Source organism: Puma concolor, chromosome D3, assembly GCF_028749965.1.
Source record: "Puma concolor isolate L17-30 chromosome D3, mPumCon1.1.hap2, whole genome shotgun sequence".
NCBI classification, from domain to species: domain Eukaryota; kingdom Metazoa; phylum Chordata; class Mammalia; order Carnivora; family Felidae; genus Puma; species Puma concolor.
This window is the reverse complement of record NC_141678.1, coordinates 16,169,596-16,190,753: the sequence shown is the minus strand read 5'-3', so window position 1 is coordinate 16,190,753 and position 21,158 is coordinate 16,169,596. Positions and strand designations below refer to the sequence as shown.

Genomic DNA, 21,158 nt, shown 5'->3' with positions numbered 1-21,158 from the left:
GATGCTAATGTTCACAGCAGCACTATTCCATGATAGCCCAAAGGTGGAAACCACCCAAGGGTCCATCGATAGATGAATGGATAAACAAAATATATATGCAATGGAATATTAGTCATAAAAAGGAGTGGAGTCCTGATACATTCTACAATATGGATGAGCCTTGGCAACACAATGCTACATGAAATAAACCAGACGCACACATAAAAATAGTGTATGACTCCGCTAGCTTGGGGTACATAAAATAGGAAAACTCATGGAGACAGAAATGATAGAGGTTACCAGGGGATTGGAAGAGTGGAGAACGGGGAATGAGTATTTAATGGGTGCAGAGTTTCAGTTTTGCAAGATGAAAAGAGTTCTAGAGATGGATGGTGGTGTGGTTGCCCAACAATATGGATGTACTTAGTGCCACTGAACTGCATGCTTACAAATGGTCAAGATGGTAAGTTTTATGTCATGTGTATTAATTACAATTAAATAATAAATAAATAAAAAAAAGAAAAGCTGTGCAAGGCTGGCCAGTGTCTTCCCCAATATACACAAGCCCCCAAATAGAGATCTTGGGCTCTTCTGCAAAGTGATGTGAATGAACAACAGAATACACTTTTTGTGTACCCACTTCGTGCTTTGTGTTTCCTTTCTTCACAAAGTTGTCTCAGCTAGGTTTGCTTTTTGGGAATGGACGGCCTCTCTCAACATCCACATATACAAAGCTGAAATAGAATTCATACTATCATCCATCCAACTGTTTTAACTTTATGAGACATTGAGAAAGAAAGAGAACATTACAAAGGCAGTCTGATGGTGGAAGGAGCTAGAAAAGTACAACTTAATGTAATTTACTGTGGAAAGGGCTGACCCAGTTGGTTAAAAAAAATTTTTTTTTAATTTTAGAGAGAGAGAGAGAGAATCTTTTTTGATTTTTTAAAAATGTTTATTTATTTTTGAGAGAGAGAGAGAGAGAGAGAGAGAGAGAATCCGAAGTAGGCTCCAGGCTCTGAGCTGTCAGCACAGAGACCGACACAGGGCTCGAACTCACGAACTGTGAGATCATGACCTGAGCTGAAGTCAGACACTTAACCGACTGAGCCACCCAGGCACCCCAAAGAGAGAGAGAGACAGAGAGAGAGAGAGAGAATCTTTTTTTTTTTAATTTCTTTTTTTAACATTTATTTTTGAGACAGAGAGAGACAGAGCATGAATGGGGGAGGGTCAGAGAGAGGGAGACACAGAATCCGAAACAGGCTCCAGGCTCTGAGCTGTCAGCACAGAGCCTGACGCGGGGCTCAAACTCACGGACCGCGAGATCATGACCTGAGCCCAAGTCGGCCGCTTAACCGACTGAGCCACCCAGGCGCCCCAGAGAGAGAGAGAGAGAATCTTAAGCAGATTTCACTCTTGGAGTGGAGCCTGACACAGGGCTCAATCCCACAACCCTGGGATCATGACATGAGTCAAAATCAAGAGTCGAGTGCCCAACTGACTGAGCCACCCAGGCACCACCCACCACCCCCAGTTAGTTTTAAAGAATGAAATCACAAAGACCATTCTTTTTAATGAGTGTGCTTTTAGTTACTAAAAAGGAGCATCTTTGACCTTATCTCCCACTATCCTTGCCTGCATCAACTCTTCTTCAACCTTGCTGGTTATGGTAGGACCAACAGTGGACCCCCCAAAGATGTCCACATTCTAAGCTCCCCCCCCTCAACTATCAACATTCCCCACCAGAGCGGCACATGCGTTACAGCTGATGAGCCTGCATGGACACATCATCAGCACCCAAAGTTCACAGCTTACTGTTTATTCTTGGAGTTGTACATTCTATGGGTTTGGACAAATGCATAATGACATGTGTCCATCATTATGATATGAAACAGAACACCTGTGCTCCTGTAAACATCCTCTGTGCTCCACCCACCTATTCATCCCTCCCTCCCGATGCCTGGCAACCACTGATTTCTTTTCTTACTGTCTCTATAGTTTTTCCAGAATGTCATATAGTTGGAATCATACAGTGTATAGCCTTTTCACATTGGCTTCTTTCACTTAGCGATATGCATTTAAGTTTCCTCCATGTCTTTTCATGGCTTGATAGCTTATTTCTTTCCAGCACTGAATAATATTCCATTGTCTGGAATGTTTCACAATTTATTTATCCTCTCAGTTACTGAAGGACATCTTGGTTGCTTCTAGGTTTTGTGAATTATTAATGAAGCTGCTAGAAACATCCATATTTGTGTGTGTGTGTGTGTGTGTGTGTGTGTGTGTGTGTGTGTGTGTGTATGCAGTTTTCAACTCCTTTGGGTAAATACCAAGCAGTGTAATTGATGGATCGTATGGTAGGGGTGTTCAGTTTTGTAAGCGACTGCCAAACCATCTCCCATTTGCATTTTCACCAGGAATAAAGAAGAGTTGCTGTTTTCCACATCCTCACCAGCAATTGGTGTTGTCTGTGATCTGAATGTTGGTCATTCTAACAGGTGTGCAGTGATAGCTTCTGTTGTTTTAATTTGCACTTCCCTGGTGACATAGGATGTGGAGCATCTTTTCATTTGCTTTTTTGCCATCTGTGTATCTTTTTTAAATGTTTTATTTATTTGTGTGTGTGTGTGTGTGTGTGAGAGAGAGAGAGAGAGAGAGAGAGAGAGAGAAAGAGAGTGACCAGGGGACAGGCAGAGAGAGAGAGAGACACAGAATCCAAAGCAGACTCCAGGCTCCGAGCTGTCAGCACAGAGCCTGATGCAGGGCTTGAACCCACGAACTGTGAGATCATGACCTGAGCCGAAGTCTGATGCTTCACCAGCTGAGCCCCCCAGGCACCCCGACATTTGTATATATCTTTTTTAGTGGGGGTGTCCTTTAAGGTCTTTGGCCCATTTTTACATTGGTTTTGTTCTCTTATTGTTGTGTTTTAAGTGGGGTTTTTTTTGTATATTTTGGATCTTTGTCAGATGTGTCTTTTGCAAATATTATCTCCCCGGTCTGTGGCTTTTCTTTCCATTCTCTTGAATTCCAGAGGAATTTGGTGACATTTTATTTCCTAGTTGTTCTTAGGGAATAGTTGTGAGTCAGGTGCCTGAATTTCTTACAGTATAAATGGACTGGAAATTATAAGACACTCCTGAAATCAGTGTGCTAAGGGATTAGAGGTATGTTTAACAGTTTATAACATTTCTTTTTTTTTTTAATTTTTTTTCTTTAAAAAAAATTTTTTTTCAACGTTTTTTATTTATTTTTGAGACAGAGAGAGACAGAGCATGAACGGGGGAGGGGCAGAGAGAGAGGGAGACACAGAATCGGAAACAGGCTCCAGGCTCTGAGCCATCAGCCCAGAGCCCGACGCGGGGCTCGAACTCACGGACCGCGAGATCGTGGCTGAAGTCGGACGCTTAACTGACTGCGCCACCCAGGCGCCCCTACAGTTTATAACATTTCTGAAGAAACACAATTAACTGTCATGCCCAAGCGTCATAGAGAAATTGTCTAGAATCAAATGGCAAGAAGTCTAATTGCCATTTAATTGAACTTTGAAAATTTACCTTTCCTTGTTAGAAGATTTGTCTTAGGTCAGAGAAGGAAAATATAGATGGAAAATCATCCATGGGCACCTGACTGGCTCAGTCAGTAGAGTATGTGGCTCTTAATCTCAAGGTTGTGAGTTCAAGCCCCATGTTGGGCATGGAGCCTAGTTTGTGTTAAAGAAAAAAATCATTCAGGGGTGCCAGGGTGGCTTGGTTAAGCGTCCACCTTCAGCTCAGGTCATGATCTCGCGGTTCATGAGTTCTGGCCCGCGTTGGGCTCTGTGCTGACAGCTCAGAGCCTGAGAGCCTGCTTTGGATTCTGTGTGTCTCCCTCTCTCTCTGCCCCTCCCCACCTCACGCTCTGTCTCACTCTCTCTCATAAATAAACATTAAAAAAATCATTCAAGTTCAGAGAAAACATTTGGAAAGTAATGGTGTCAGAATGAAATTTCTAACAATTGGTTAACATTTTCATAATATTTAAAATCTAGAAAACATTTTGATTTGTGAGTTCTGTTGGTTTAAATAAAGTGCAGTATATTTATTCATTGGAGAATTTCACATCATCCAGTTATAACAGGTGGTTCTCAATCCAGGGCAATCACTCCCCCCACCAGGGGACCTTATCAAGGTCTGGAGATGTTTTTGGTTGTCACCCCTGAGAGTGCATGCTAGTGAGTGGGGCATCTAGTGGGTGGAGGCCAAGATTCTGCTAAACATCCTGCACTACCTGGTTTGATGAACTGGTTGTAATTGTCCCTAATCTAGTAAAGTGTATAATTTAAAAAATAAGTGACATTTGTATGTGAGTTGAAACTGTCCCTCATACCAGTGGGGGGGGACACATCTCTGGGAAACAGGTAATACCTTGGCTGTGGCTTGCTGTTAGAAAGCACTCGGTTAATGGTAGTTATTTTCATGATTTAGAAGTTACCTGCAGCTAAAATAGCTTGAGGAACTCTTCCTTGCCAAAAGGACCAGAATAGTTTTATCTCTTTATATCTGAAATGGGGTTAGTTCCTCAGATACTTTTTCTGTTCTTTGGGGGATGGTTATGTATAATTCTTAAGGTTCTGCTAAAGTCTGGTTTAAGTCTTGCAGTCTTTCCTTTAAGGTGCCTTGGAGTTTCTGTGCTTGTGTTATATCTCCCAGTTGGATTCTCTGAGGGCGATCACATTTCTTCGATTTTCAAGTGTCGGATATTTGCTGTCACAATACCACCTACCCTCCCCCGTCTGGGTTGCCACAGTGCTCTGTAGTTTCCACTGCTGTAGGAACTTATCCTGAGTGTTTCACAATTGTTTGCTCACAGCCCCATTTCCCCACTCTGCTCAGCCTTTGAAAATCAGACAAGAAGGATGTCTTTTTCATGGCAGTACCCTCAGTGCTTGGCAACATGAATATTTTTCAGATAAATGAATGATGGAATGTCATAAGGTCCTTCATTGTGACTCAGTTGTGATTATGTTCTTCCAAAATCCTCATCACAATAGTCGTGTTGGATTCATATTCAGCAACGGAATGGTCATTGTTTCATTTTGTGCAAGAACAAACGTATGGTCTCAGGTCTCTGTCTAGTTTTAATGACAGTTCTGTTTGGCGATGTCTTATCCTTTTTTTAAAAATTAAAAAAGAGTTTATTTTGAAAGAGAGAGAGAGAGAAAGAGAGAAAGTGGGGGAGAGGCAGAGAGAGAGAGAGAGAGAGAATTCAAAGCAGGCTCCATGCTGTCAGAGCAGAGCCTGACAGGGGGCTTGATCCCACGAACTGTGAGAACATGACCTGAGTTGACCTCATGAGTCGGATGCCCAACCGATGAGCCACCCAGGTGCCCCTTATCCTTTTAGTACATGCACATCCACTCTCGGTCCGTTCTTATTCGTTATACTCCCCATACACTTTCTGTGCAGCTACTACTCTTGAAAGAAAATTGATGAAGCTAATGTGTTTTTTTGCTGTATGTTTCTGTACTCATTTTATTTGTTGTTTATTTCCTGTCTTGTTTCACAAAGGGTTTGCAAAGGCCAGTAATTGTTCTAACAGGAAATTAGGATATCTAGGCAGGATTCAGGGCAGTGCACAACAGCGCTGCTAACACTGCATTCTAATTTAGGATGAACAAGTCCCAAGATTCTGGTAAAGGCTTCTATTTCTGATACCAGGAAACTAACAGGTTTGGCTGGACTAGAAAAATCAGAAGCATTGACTAGATCCACATTCAGACCTTTCTGTGATTCTTTTTATCAAGTCAACAGCTGCTTACAACCCATTTTGCACCTCCCCTCCCCTTGCCATCCCCAACGTGTCATTAGAAGCGTTTCTTATTTTTGTTTTCCATTTTTCTATACTGGGTCAGCCCTTGCAACATGACAAAAGCGGAGGCTAGGAGAATTTCTAATGTCTTCTGACAAGCAGGTTTTGTGCCGACGAAAGTATTTGGGGTCAGATAGTCCAGGAGTTCCAAATCCTGCTCCACCATCTAAAGTTGAATGACCCAAGATTAGCTAATGCATTTCTTTCAGTTTCAGTTTTTCCATCTGTAAAATGTGGATTATAGTTCCTTCCTCTTAGGGTTGTGGTAAGGATCAAATGAGATCAAGTGCTTAGTAAGGGAGGGGGCTTGATAAATATCATTATCGTCCTAGGGAGGAAGAACAAGTTACAGGTGGGGGAAAAAAAGTGTATTAAGGAAGCCTGTAGCTTCGGTTTTGTACTGATGGACACACACATGTGCATGTGAAAAGACATCTTCAGTTCTATCTAGTGTAGGAATTGGAAGAGCACAGCAAAGACCATCTCCTCCTTTATATACATAAACAGAACATGTGTACATGTACATGCACACCCAATTTAATAATTATAAAACAAACATCCACATTATTACCATCCAGGTTAAGAAATAGATCATAGCACCTTGACACCTTGAATAGCCTCCATTTTCACCCCAGGGGGCCACTATCCTGGCTTTTGCTTTCTTATGGTTTTACCACTACTGTGCGTACATCTCTCCCTTGCAGTTTTGGAAACGGTCTGCTTTTGAAATTTGTATTAATGAAATCATCCTTTGTTCTGTTGTCATTTCCTTCATTCAGCATCATGTCAAAACTCATGTCATTGTGTTTAGCTGTATTTATTCCTTTTCATTATAGTATGAAAACACTCCGGTATACTTTGTATTGCTAATGGGACATTTGCATTGCTTCTAGTTTTTGTTTTTATTTTTGTTTTTGGCATTATGTGATACAATATTATTTGTTCATTCTTGGGCATATGAGCCGTAGGATATGCTTGTCTTCAACTTCAACAGCAAATAGAACCAGACTTTTTCAAAGACACTGTACTAATTCATAGTCAGCTATGTATAAATGACTGAAGCTCCACATCTTTGAAAAACACTGCTAGAACTTCCTCCCCTTTTTGGGGGGAGGAGTGCGTGTTATTATATCTCACCGTTTCATGATTATGTATGAGATTGAGCACCCTTTTATACGTTTGTTGGCCATATGGATTTCCTCTTTAGTGAAGTGCCTGTTGAAATCTCCTGCGTTTAAGTGATTTTAAAATGTCCTTTCTGACAATTTCAATGTGTTTACCTATTTGTTGCCGGACAATCAGCCCAAAGTGGCAGGAACCGAGGCACGTTGAAGTTCAAGCTGCCTTAGCTGTAGCACAGAACAAATTGATTTCCCCAAGTAGCAAACACTTCTTACTTCAGCCAATTTTTAAAAAATGTTTATTTTTTGAGAGACCGAACAAGCGAGGGAAGATCAGACAGGGAAGCACAGATTCTGAAGCAGGCTCCAGGCTGTCAGCCCAGAGCCCAAGGCGGGGCTCGAACTCGGGAGCCGTGAGATCACGACCTGAGCCGAAGTCCGAGGCTTAGCCGACTGAGCCACCCAGGTGCCCCCCTACTTTGGCCAGATTTAAGGAACAAGAAAACCAAGGCGGCCTGGCTGTCTTCCTCCTCGCAAGGAGACAGAGGACAGCGCCCTGGCGACCTCCTCAGGGATCCTAGACACAAACGAACGATTCCATAAATGCAGCCCCCTGCTTAACCGTCAATTTCAAACTTCCAGGACCTGCCCGGCCGCGTTTGCCCTTGTGCGTTTTCCATTGGTCACGAGTCAAAGGAAATAACAATCTGATTGGTTCTCCCTTCCACTTCCTCTATCCCTTTTAGGACTTAGGCGGAACTTTGTTGACACGCAGCTGTCCTCCTAGAAGCGGGCACTCTGATTGGTCCGGACACGGCTGAACCCCGCCCACGCTGTTCGGGGTTCAAATGCAGAGGCGGGAGACCTCGGGCGGAGCGGAACGCGCACTGGCTGGGTCGGCGGAGCGTGAGTGTGAACCCCTCACGCCCATATCTCCCCCACCCCACTCTGCAAACCCGGGGATAGGCCGCCTCCACCCACACCAGTCCCGGCTTTCCCCCCCGCTGCGGGGAGGGTGGTGTTGCCGCCTCCAAGGCTGCCGGGGGCCTGAGGGTCTTCCCAGGCTGGAGGTGCGCGGGTCCCCCTCCGAGGGAGCTGAAAGGTCTGCAGGTGGTGCCGTGGGGCGGGAGGAATTGTGAGATCCTTCTTAAACAGGGTGGGGTCCCGTGTGTGATCCGCCCTGCCTCATTTACCTGTCCGCATTAACTGCATTATTCCGGCTAGTGGAGCGCGGCAGCTCCTTATTATCCGTGTGATCGTGACAATTTTGTGTCTTCACTTTTGGTACCATCCGTCACCTCCAACTTCCAGTGCCTTTCCCTCTGCTCCAGCCACTCCAGTCACTCTCGTCTCCCTGCTGTTGTTAGCGAAGGCCAGGTCCTGCCTCAGAGTCTTAGTTCTGGCTGTTCCCTTTGCCCGGCACACTTTTCTTCCCTCTCCCGCCCACCAGCAAGACTTAACTGCTTACCCACTTCAGGTTTTGCTTCAGATGTTACCTTCTCAGTGAAGTCTACTCTGACTACACTGTTAAAAATTGCTCACACACACCAATTGCCCTTACCTTGCTCTCTCCCTCTCTCCTTTTTTAACCCCTGTAGCACGTATTACTTTCCAACATACTATGTCATTTACTTATTTAAGTCATTGATTCTGTAAGTATTTATTAGAACTTGCTATGTGTCTTGGCTCTGTGTAAGCCCTTGTGGAGCTCCACAAGGGCTTACACTATAGGTGGAGTAGATAATAAATTTATTTATAAGTAAGAGATTATGTCAGATAAGTGTATTACCTCCTGTTATAGTGACTAAAAATCTGCTCTTTAATGTCAGATTTGCCAGACTGAACTTCCTAAGACCTGTGTGGTGACTGTTTTTACCTCCCTGTGCCCAACATCTTGAAGAAGATCAGGATTTTTCAGGCTCTTCCTCCTCAAATTGGTAGCACACACTTGCTCTGCTCCTATATCTCTTCACCTTTGGAGAGATGTTGAAGTTCAAATATGGAGCAAGGAATCTGCTGGACGCTGGTGCTGCTGAACCCATTGCCAGCCGGGCCTCCAGGTTGAATCATTTCTTCCAGGTAACAGGCTGCCAACTCCTTCACCTGCGTGTGTTCCCTTGGCCCCTCCTTTTTGCTGTTATCCTTATAGGACTGAGGATAATCTTCTAGGAGAAATCTCATTGGATGTTTTATATTGCTGATAGTTTTGGAAAAAGGAGCCATTGTACAGACAGAGGAGTAGATAGCTGAACTTGTCCTTGAAAGGAGATCTCTCTCTTTTTTTAAAAAATTATTTCTCACACTTTACACATCTATACTAAGTGTTGTCCTTTTATTAAAGAAAGAAAAACAAAATTTATCAAGAAAATATTTGACCATAATTGCTATAGGTGTAATCCTATTTTCATTCAAGAGATGTTTATTTAAAACAAACAAAACAAAGCTTGATAAATACCCACACCTGTGAAAACCATAGTCCACTCAAGATATAGAGCATTTCTGGGTTGCATGGGTGGCTCAGTCGGTTGGGCATTTGACTCTTGAACTCAGGGCCTGACTTCAAGCCCCATGCTGGGCTCTGTGCTGGGTATGAAGCCTACTTAAAAAAAAAAAAAAAAGAAAGAAAGAAAGAAAAAAAGATATAAAATATTTCTATCATCCCAGAAGTATTAAAGCTTACTATCAGGAAATAATTTCCAAGTGGATTTCTAATTCTTTTGTTTTTGATGTAGATGAAACATTGTTGGTGTAGAAATCCTTGTTTGACTTATATATTCACAAGTCGGGGACAATATGGATAGTAGTGAAGATTTAGGTTTGAATCCTGGCCCCACACTAGTTAGCTGTGTTACCTTGAGTGACTCATTTGCCTTCTCTGAACCCATTTGCCACTCTTTTTTTTTTTTTTTTAAGATTTATTTTATTTATTTTGAGAGAGAGAGTGCATGAATGGGTGACGGGCAAAGAGAAAGGGAGAGAGAGTCCCAAGCAGGCTCTGCACTGTCAGTGTGGAGCCAGATGTGGGGGCTCAAACTCACAAACCATGAGATCGTGACCTGAGCTGAAAACCAAGAGTCAGACGTTCAACCAACTGAATTACTAAGGTGCCTGCATTTGCCACTCTTGAAAATAGAGGTTAGAGCACCAAATTCAGAGGGTTGTCATGAGGATTAAATGATAATTTATGTAAAGCACTTAGCTCTTGATAAGCCAATAGTTATAAATAGTAACTATTATTAATGTTAAGTGTAGAAATGATATTAGTTATGGTAATGATAAATTTATTTTTAAAAAAAATTTTTTTTTTCAACGTTTTTATTTATTTTTGGGACAGAGAGAGACAGAGCATGAACGGGGGAGGGGCAGAGAGAGAGGGAGACACAGAATCGGAAACAGGCTCCAGGCTCTGAGCCATCAGCCCAGAGCCTGACGCGGGGCTCGAACTCACGGACCGTGGGATCGTGACCTGGCTGAAGTCGGACGCTTAACCGACTGCGCCACCCAGGCGCCCCGGTAATGATAAATTTAAAAAAAAAATTTAATGTTTTTATTTAATTTTGAGAGAGAGAGCACAAGCAGGGGAGGGTCAGAGAGAGAGGGAGACACAGAACCCAAAGCAGGCTTCAGGTTCCAAGCTATCAGCACAAAGCTCGATGTGAGGCTCGAACTCATGAACCTTGAGATCATGACCTGAGTTGAAGTTGGACGCTTAACCAACTGAGCCACCCAGGTGACTGAGCCACCCAGGCGCCCTAGTAATGATGCATTAAAAAAAAAAGATTTTAAGTAATCTTTACACCCCATGTGGGACTTGAGCTCAGAACTCTGAGATCAGGAGTTGCATGCTCTACTGACTGAGCCAGCCAGGTGCCCCAGTAATGTTTACTTAACAGTAACTCTATTTTTAAATTTTATTTTAATTTACATTTATTTAAATTATATTTTAAATTTTATGTTTACTTAACAGTAATTATATTTAGGAGGGTATTTATGCATGGATACCTGTATGATGATAAATACTAATACTTTTTTGATGACATTTCCCCCCCAAAATACTGGTATTGGGGAATGTTCAAACAGATCAGTGGAGACAGACTGAAGGCTTAGGTTGTTCTATGCCATCTTCCCTGTTGCCATTTTAAGCCATGAGATATTTTTCACAAATGAATAGTCTGCCTCTGACCCTAGCTGACTGGAGTACTGCCACATTTTAGCCCCTCTACATTTTACTCCAAAACTTTTCCAACTTCTTACAAAATTTACTAAGGGCTTATAGTATGCTCATTATGTAACAAGTGTGGCTTCCAGAGAGCTGGGTACAGGGCCAGCGTGCTCCTGATTATCTCGCATCAGAACAGATGTAAGGACTGTTTTGACTTACATTTTAAATAGGAGAAGACAGGGGCGCCTGGGTGGCGCAGTCGGTTAAGCGTCCGACTTCAGCCAGGTCACGATCTCGCGGTCCGTGGGTTCGAGCCCCGCGTCGGGCTCTGGGCTGATGGCTCAGAGCCTGGAGCCTGTTTCCGATTCTGTGTCTCCCTCTCTCTCTGCCCCTCCCCCGTTCATGCTCTGTCTCTCTCTGTCCCAAAAATAAATAAACGTTGAAAAAAAATAAATAGGAGGAGACAGGCAGCAAGAGAGGCAAGGACTCGTCCAGGATCATGCAGCTTGTAAATGGCAGCGCCAAGCTCCAGAGATCGGACATGTAACCACTGGCGACATTGCCAGTGTGTGTCAGAGTTTATTAAATGTATATTATATTTAAGTGTCATTATAGAAGCAAGGATTGTGGGTAGATCCCCAGTTCATCTTTTTTTATGATGAGTTCCTCCCTGCCTCCACGACTGCTATTATTTGCAACTGTAGCATACACATGACATTTGTCTAAACAGGCACTGGATACTGTTCTTTCCCGTACAGTGCTATTTTACCAAGGTTTAGATAGAGTAGTGATTTTGTTTTCCATCCAGGAAAGTACTCTAGATTGGGTCTTAGCTTCTACTAACATTCTGCTTAACTTTCCAACGACTTCTCTGTTGGCGGGCGGCAGATTTTTAAATTTTTGAGCCAGCAAAGTTTCACAAATTTGCTGGGCTAATCTAGGTTTGCCAGCTTTTTATTTTGCCAAGTAAAGGATGTACAGAGAAAGGCCTATTATCTCCAGTCCTTTCATTTCAAAAATAAGGGACTTTTTTTTTTTTTTTTTTTTTTATAAATAAGGGACATTTTAAGAAATACCAACAGGGGTGACTGGGTGGCTCAGGTCATGAACTTCCAGTTCATGAGTTCAAGCCTCACATCGGGTTCTGTGCTGACAGCTCAGATCCTGGAGCCTAGTTAGGATTCTGTGCCTCCCTCTCTCTCTGCCCCTACCCCACTCATGCTCTGTCTCTCTCCCTCTCAAAAATAAACATTAAGGGGCGCCTGGGTGGCTCAGTCGGTTAAGCGGTCGACTTCGGCTCAGGTCATGATCTCGCGGTCCGTGAGTTCTAGCCCTGCGTCAGGCTCTGTGCTGACAGCTCAGAGCCTGGAGCCTGCTTCGGATTCTGTGTCTCCCTCTCTCTGACCCTCCCCTGTTCATGCTCTGTCTCTCCCTGTCTCAAAAATAAATAAACGTTAAAAAAAAATTAAAAAAATTAAAAAAAATATTTTTGAGAGACAGAGAGACTGAGTGTGAGCGGGGGAGGGGTAGAGAGAGAGAGAAAGACACAGAATCTGAAGAGGCTCCAGGCTTTGAGCTGTCAGCACAGAGCCCGACGCGGGGCTCGAACTCACAAGCCGTAAGATCATGACCTGAGCTGAAGTTGGACACCCAACCGACTGAGCTACCCATGCGCCCCAAAAAAATTTTTTTAAGAAACGCAACAAAGGAAGGATGTTACTTCAGAAAAAAAAGACCACTTTAAAATTTGAATATATCTAGCTTTATAGACAAATCATTATGAGGTGTTCATTTTTTCTCATTTTTGGCCAACTTGAGAACTTTGTTAAGAATCAGTACTGTATTTGGGAACTGCTGCTGTAGTTAGTCCAAACTACTAAAGAACAAAGGAACAAAGGCTTATTAATTTTTGGAGTTTGTGGCAGAACTATAAAGTGACAGGTATGGTGGCTTGTGACCCAGTGCTTCACATACCTGGCTGAGGTTTGAATTTCTTGATGAGCTTGCTAATAAAACAGATTTTAGGGGCGCCTGAGTGGCTCAGTGGGTTAAGCGTCCGACTTCGGCTCAGGGCATGATCTCACAGTTCGTGAGTTCGAGTCCCGCTTTGAGCTCTGTGCTGACAGCTCAGAGCCTGGAACCAGCTTCGGATTCTGTGTCCCCCTCTCTCTCTGCCCCTCCCCTGCTTGTTCTTGGTCTTTCCCTCTCTCAAAAATAAGTAAACATAAAAGAACAAAAAAACAGATTCTAAGCCATAACCTGGAAAATTCTCACTCAGTAGGAGGGGGATAGCACCAGAGAATTTTTTTGTTGTTTTTTGGCTAAGTTCTTCGGGTGATTCAATGTAACCAGTCTGTGTCTATTATCCAGTGCTGTGTAAGAAACCATTCACAAAGTTTAAAGCAGCAATGATTTATTTTTCTTCTGATTCTGTGGGTTATTTGGATTCAAGTAGGCAGTTCTGTTCTACCCTGTGATGTCAGCTGGGGTCACTCAAGGGGCCATATTATGTTGGGAGCTTGGCTGGGACTGGAACATCTGGGTGCTGACTGCTGGCTGGGGCATCTGACTTTTCCTCTAGCTGACTTCTCTATGAAGTCCTTCATTATTCAGTAGTCTAACCTAGGGCTGGTAACTTTCTTCTGTAAATAATAAATATTTTAGGCTTTGGGAGTGGCTCCAACTATTCAACTCTGCCACTGTAGCACAAAAGCAGCCACAGTATGTAAATGAATGGGTGTGGCTGTGTTCCAATAAAACTTTATTTATAAAAACAGGCAGTGGGCCAGATTGGCCTATGGGCCATAGTTTGCTGACCCCCGTCTGGTCTAAGCTTTTTTACATGGCGACTGGCTTCCCCAAAGAGAAAAGCAGATGGTGCTAGGCTCCTTTAGAAGTCTGCCCAGAACTGGCACAGTGTCACTTTTGTCACCTTCTGTTGCTTAAAGCAAGTCACAGAGAAAGTACAGATTCAAGGGGAGGAGAAATAGACTCTGGCTCTTGATGGGAGTGGCGGCAGCACCTACAGAGTTAGAGGGCCTGTTGGTGGCCATCTTGGCAGAGAGACCCCACACAATCCATAGCCTGGCCCATGGAAATCTTTGCTCTATACCAGAGGTTGCAAACTCATGTCCCTAGGGGCCAGGAAGTGAGTATAAGTGAGTCACATGGGCCAGATGGAAGACTGGCAGTGAGGTCTGCAGTGAACTGCTGAACACATTCACTACAGAGGGGCAGCATCACTCAACCACAGCTCAGCATCACCAGATGGGAATGTGGGACGATGTTGCCCAGTCCTCCAGTATTTTAGGAGAACCCTCAAATCCCACCCTTTCTTTTGAATGGAATTTCCTGATTTTTCAATATTGGCAGGAAATTCAAATTTAAGTGCTGCAGGCCTGGGGTGCCTGGGTGGCTCAGTTGGTTAAGCGTCTGATCATGACTGTTGGCTCAGGTCATGATCTTGCGGTTCGTGAGTTCGAGCTCTGAGTCTGACTCTGTGCTGACAGGTCAGAGCCTGGAGCCTGCTTTGGATTCTGTGTCTCCCTCTCTTTCTGCCCCTCCCCTGCTCACACTCTGTCTCTCTCAAAAATGAAATAAACTTAAAAAAATATATAAATAAATGCCGCAGGCCAAACAAAACATGTCTGTGAGCTAGATACAGTCTGCCAGTTTGGAACTGTTGGTCTAGGTCATGAATAAATTCAGCTTCAGTGTGGGCACTTCGTTCACACTACTTTAGATTGTTCAAGTAAATTAAAGAAGCTGCAGTTATATTAGCAAACCTCTGGGCGCACTTGAAAGATGTAGCAATCATTGTGTCCTATTGTAGAGACATGGAAACACGTCAGAACCAGCAGGGTCCGGAGTCAATGTTCCCATGAGCCTCAGACTGTTAAGAAGGAGGGGCCTTTTCTTATTAATGGCACGCTCGTGAAGGTTTTCTTCCCAGGCACTGGTGAAAGAAGCCCACAATAATGGAATTGTACAAGTGATAACTTAATGACTCTCCATTGATGTCGCTTTAAAGAATGAAGCCACAGAATTGTGCTGTTAGCGTGTGTCGTGAGCAGTTAGAGTTGGTGGCTTGTAATTTACTCTGTGTGGATGTTATTGATCAAAGCTTTTCATTATTGACAGTGTCTCCATCTGCTGTTTGCTGTTTTTAGGGGAAACCACCCTTTCTGACTCAACAGCAGATGTCTCCTCTTTCCCGAGAAGGGATATTAGATGCCCTCTTCGTTCTCTTTGAAGAATGCAGTCAGCCTGCTCTGATGAAGATTAAGCACGTGAGCAACTTTGTCCGCAAATGTAAGTTTGGAGAGGTTCTTCTGGAAAAGTCTTCTGGGAGAGAAAACTGCAAAAATGCCCGAGGCAGAATGAGTTAGTGGTTGGTGGTAGTGAGTAGGAACTCTGCTCTGAGGAAGGCAGACTCAGTTTTAAGGTCAGTTTCCACCTGTTGCATTTGGGAGAACAGATAAGTCAGGTCTCCTGGTTGCAAGTGACAGAAACTCAACTCAAACTAGCTTAGGCCAAAAAAGTGAATTTATGGCTCATGAAACTGAGCTTGTGAAGCCCATCCAGGGATGGGTCAAACTTTAGGCATGGCTGGATCCAGGTACGTGAGTTAGTCCTCTGGCTCCATCCTTTTTTTTTTTTTTTTTAATTTTTATTTATTTTTGAGACAGAGAGCATGGATGGGGGAGGGTCAGAGAGAGGGAGACACAGAATCCGAACCAGGCTCCAGGCTCCGACCTGTCAGCACAGAGCCCGACGCGGGGCTCGAACTCACAAACTGCGAGATCATGACCCGAGCTGAAGTCGGACGCTTAACCGACGGAGCCACCCAGGCACCCCACTGGCTCCATCCTTATACCCACTCAGGGCTGATAATCCTGCAGGCATAGCAGGCACAGTATTTAATTTTAATAAATTGCACTTATTTTCATTAACTTAATTTAAATTTAGTTTGAAACAAGAAAACTATGAGCAAAATAATTATAGTGATTTTGGGTTGTATTTATCCTTTTGTCAGTGGTATCATAAAATATAGTTTTTGACTTTTTTTTTTTTTATTAAATTTTTTTTTTTCCAACGGTTATTTATTTTTGGGACAGAGAGAGACAGAGCATGAACGGGGGAGGGGCAGAGAGAGAGGGAGACACAGAATCGGAAACATGCTCCCTGCTCTGAGCCATCAGCCCAGAGCCTGATGCGGGGCTCAAACTCACGGACCGCGAGATCGTGACCTGGCTGAAGTCGGACGCTTAACCGACTGCACCACCCAGGCGCCCCTAGTTTTTGACTTTTTTTAATGTTTATTTATTTTTGAGAGAGAGAGAGAGATAGTGAGTGAGCGTGAGCAGGGGAGGGGCAGAGAGAGAGAGGGAGACACAGAATCCGAAGCAGGCTCCAGGCTCTGAGCTGTCAGCACAGAGCCTGATGCGGGGCTCGAACCCACAAACAGTGAGATCATGACCTGAGGCGAAGTTGGAGGCTTAACCAACTGAGCCACTCAGGCGCCCCTGATTTTTTTTTTTTTTTTTTAATGGAGGAAGAGGCTGATGAAGGCAGTTGTATCTAGGGCCTATGAAAGTCATAAATCGGCCTTCGCCACACCCTGTTCGTGTCTTCCTCAATGTGGGGGAGTGGGCTGCTGGTGTCCCAGTTTTGTATTTTATTACTTTACATCAGTGTTTTTTGGCCAGTGGTGGTTTTGCACCCCCTACCCCCCCACCTCGGACACTTGGCAATGTTTGGGAGACATTTTCGGTTGTCACAACTTGCAGGGAAGGGTGCTCCTGGCATCTAGTGGGTGAAGCCAGAGATAATGCTGACCTTCCTGCAATGACAGAATAGCATAGAATTATCTGGCCCAAAATTTCAGTAGTGCCGAGTTTGAGAAACCCTCCCTTATGCGACTTTGCTGTGTAACCATGCACCTTGAACTATAGTGGTCTGAAACTACAATCGTTGTATTACCCCTCATGAATCTGTGGGTTGAGGATGTTTCCACTCCATGTGACTTGGGCTAAGATTGCAGGCACCCAGGACTCTCCTCGTCTAGAAAGTCCAAGATGGCCTGCACAGTGTCTGGTATGTTGCCTAGAAGGCTGGACTCGGCTGGGACTCTGGGATGACGGGGCCTTTCCCTGTCTCTGTGAAGTCTCCAGGCCTCTTGCTCTCCAAGTGGCTTTCCTGTGTGGTCTCTCCATCAAGGGTTAGCCAACTACAGCCTGGGATCCCTGTTTTGTAAAGCAAGTTTAATGGAAGGTGTTGGCCAGGCCTATTTGTTCACATACTGCCTGTGGCTGCTGTCACACTACAAGGCCTTTGAGTAGTGGTGACTGAGACCATATGGCTTACAGAGCCTTAAATATTTATTCTCTGGCCCTTAAAGAAAAGCTTGCTGACCTCTGATCTACATGGTCTCTCTAGTAGAGATGTCGACTTCTTACATGGTAGCTCAAGGCTTTCAAAAGCACCAAGGTGGAAACTGCCGGGACTTCTTAGGGCTTAGGTGTGGAAGGGACATAAGATCTCTTTTGCTGCATTGTCTTGTTTGAAGTGAGTCGTGGGGCTGCCCAGATTCCATGTGCCAGGGAGTCTAGGCATAAGGGCGTGAGTTCTAGGAGGTGTGTGTATGATTCGTTGGCACCATCTTTGGAGATGGTTACCACACCTTATGCAATATTTATTTTCCACTCTCTATATTAATAGGATCCCCAGGAAAGATTTTAACTGGTTCTGTTCTGGGTCATCTGTCTACCCCGTGACCAGGGGCCAGGCCAGGATGTCAAGTGTTATGGGCCTCATCTGGGTGCCTAGGGGTTCAGGGCACTGCAATTACCAGGGTCTCATGGAATAGGGGATGTGGAAGTGCCCAAAGGAGCTGAGAGTTTTGAGTAGATAAAATTAGTGTATGTCCACTTGTCTTTTCTGTTTCCTTATCTGCAAAATGGGGAAAATGCATATCCAATAAGGCTGTGTGGGGCTTGAATGAGTTAGTGCACAGATTAGGCTTACGTTGCCTGGCACACAGGAGATAATAAATGTTATCCAGTAATGGTAGCCACCAGCCTCCATGTATATTTAATATATTGTAGGTCTTTAACTTTGAAATGTACTTGGGTACTATTCATTATTCCATATTTATTTATTTATTTAAAAAAAATTTTTTTTTTCAACGTTTTTATTTATTTTTGGGACAGAGAGAGACAGAGCATGAACGGGGGAGGGGCAGAGAGAGAGGGAGACACAGAATCGGAAACAGGCTCCAGGCTCCGAGCCATCAGCCCAGAGCCTGACACGGGGCTCGAACTCACGGACCGCGAGATCGTGACCTGGCTGAAATCGGACGCTTAACCGACTGCACCACCCAGGCGCCCCTCATTATTCCATATTTATTTGAATAAACTCCCACCTTATTTTCTTGAATATTTAAATCCTCAAATAGGGAGTGGGAGGGGAAGGGAAATTATGAGACAGACTAATTTATCAAGCCATCTACCGGCTCCTTCATTAGTCTTGAGTCTGCCCTCTGGTTACTTTAAAGTAGTGGATCTTCTAGACTCATTCAGTAATCAGGGGGCTTAGGCTTAGCGAAATGTAGATTTTTCTAATAGAATTCTCTTGCAAGGAACTGTTTCATATTTTTGAAGAGGCTTCCTGGAGAGTACGGCTGAGAGGCTGTGATTGGAAAAGGGTGATTACATTAGTATGTCTGGTTCCCCTGCCCCTCCCCCCCCAACCTCTTTTAAAGTTTCTGTTTTGGAATCTAAGTGTTCTTACATGGGTAGAAGGGCCCGAAAGTTGCTACTGCATAAGAGACTGTTGCTACTCCATGCTACTGCATGGAGACCGTTGGAGGAAATGAGACAGCGGGTATGGCCCTGAAGTGGTATCCCTAGCTGGAGCCAAAGTAGGACAGGGAACCCACATCTGGGAACCCAGGGAAGAGATTTTTGTTTCTTAATTACTGTTCTATTCCCAGTGCCTAAAACAGTGTCTGGCACATGATAGATGTTCAGTAAATATTGGTTGAATGATTGTATTGCTGAGTGAACAAAGTTAAGGGGCAAAATTGTAAGTATTATAGAATTTGTGTAAAAAATAAACTGATATTAAAACGTGAATAGGGGGTTCCTGGGTGGCTCGGTTGGGCGTCTCACTTTGGCTCAGGTCATGATCTCACGGTTCGTGGGCTTGAGTCCTGTGTCAGGCTCTGCCCTGGCAGTGTGGAGCCTGCTTGGGATTCTCTCTCTCACTCACTCTCTCTCTCTCTCTCTGCCCCTCCCCCGCTTGTGTGTGTGTGTGTGTGTGTGTGTGTGTGTGTGTGTGTGTGTATAAACTTAAAAAAATAAAACATGAATAACAAAGTGTTGATAATTGTTGACATTGGACTATTCTTGGTGGTTTGACGGTAGCTTTAATCCTATACTCTTTCAGCTACATTTACTGTAGGCAAAAGCTTCTGTATGTTAACAACTGTAGTATGTATGGGTGAGTTATAACTATAAGAAAATTTTTTTCCAATTCTAAACATAATACAAAGTTAAATATATAAAAGGTCCAAATGATAAAAAAAATTAAACAGCTCTAACTGGCTGAGCCATCGAAGCACCCCATGTTTATTTAATTATATGAGCTCTTGATTTTGGCTCAGGTCACCATCCAGGGTCATGGGATCGAGCCCTACATTGGGCTGAGCTTGGAACCTGCTTGGGATTCTCTTTCTCTCTCTCTCTCTCTCTCTCTCTCTCTTTCTCTCCCTCTCTCTTCCTCTCTCTCCCCCCCCCGCCCCTCTCCCCTACTCTTGCACTCTCTTCCTTTTTCTCTGTCTAATAAATTAAAAATAAAAATAAATAAAAGGTCAAAATGAGAGAATATCCCTCAAAATCTTATCTAAGATAACTGCTGTTAACAGTTTGGTGCATAATGTTGCAATTTTTTTTGTCCTTATAAAATATTTATTATGGACATTTTGAAGTGGGTCTTAAGGTAAAGAGAATAATGTAATGAGCTCATGCATACCAGTCAACAAGCAGTTATCAACCCTTTGCGTGTATGTTCTAACATTACTTTTGTTTAATTTTACACAAAGTGGATCATATGTATGTAATATTTTGCTACTAGCTTTGCTCACTTAGCATTATATTTACTCAACAAATATTTACGGAGCACTTGCTGTGTGCCAGGTTCCGTTTTAGGTACTGTGTTCACAGTAGTGATCAGCACTGAAAAAAATTCCTGCCCTTAAAGAATATGTAATATATTCTAGTGGAGATTGAGCTACCTCATGTGCCTAATTTGGTTTTATGTGGGTGGGACTTTTAGGTCGATTCCACTTCCCTGCTGATGGACCTTTAGGTCATTTCTGATTATTTTTCTGTTACAGGCAGTGCTCATGATGAATATCTTCCTGTCTATTTCGAGCACATCTGCTAACGTTTCTGTGAAGGACAAATTCCTAGAAATTGAAATGTTGAATGACTGAGTTTCAGAAAAGGAAGCGATACACTGTGCTGTATTGGCTTTTGCCCCTGGGTCCAAATGTTTATCTGACAAGGTCACGCTTTGACTGCCTTTTCATTACCATGCTTTGGGTCTTCATTTCCACCTCAATATTCGGTACTTAAATGCTGTAACTAACAGTGTGCAGGGCTGAAGTGTGATGTGGTTTTGGAATCACAGAAGCTGCTGGCATGGAGGGAAATTGTGAATCGTCTTTTTTTTTTTTTTTTTTTTTAATAGTCATAGACTTGAGTTTAGTATCTCAATCATTCACCTTAATAATTCAAAGCCTTTGGAAAAAGACCTAAAATTTGGTAAGGTTTCTCAGAATTCTGAGTATCCTTGTGGTTCTGTCTATAGCGGTTTATTTACTTGTGTGACTGAAATGCCTGGTGGTTACAGCGATGGATCCAGAGTTGAGTTGGACAAATGCAGTAAGCAACTTAGGGACCCAAGGCCTAACAGAGAATTGGGAGAGGCTGGCTTCATGCGCAAGCAGTAATAAAATCAGGTTCAACCCAGGAAGTTGC

General features: G+C 43.6%; 1 protein-coding gene across 10 annotated transcripts in view; it reads left to right on the top strand.

Annotated features, from left to right (window-relative positions):
• The first annotated feature begins 7,791 nt into the window (after positions 1–7,791).
• The window catches only part of CIT (citron rho-interacting serine/threonine kinase), a 165,608-nt gene continuing 152,241 nt past the window's right edge, over positions 7,792–21,158 (top strand). For 8 of the 10 annotated variants that reach the window (XM_086681824.1, XM_086681823.1, XM_086681820.1 and 5 more), the window contains exons 1-3: positions 7,793–7,859; positions 8,783–9,032; positions 15,285–15,426. In XM_086681824.1, the coding sequence (XP_086537950.1) occupies positions 8,937–9,032; positions 15,285–15,426 (238 nt within the window). In that variant the 5' untranslated portion in view covers positions 7,793–7,859; positions 8,783–8,936. Of the gene's footprint in view, positions 7,860–8,782; positions 9,033–15,284; positions 15,427–21,158 lie in introns of all 10 variants that reach the window. The other 2 variants (XM_086681822.1, XM_086681821.1) reach the window with 2 other exon arrangements.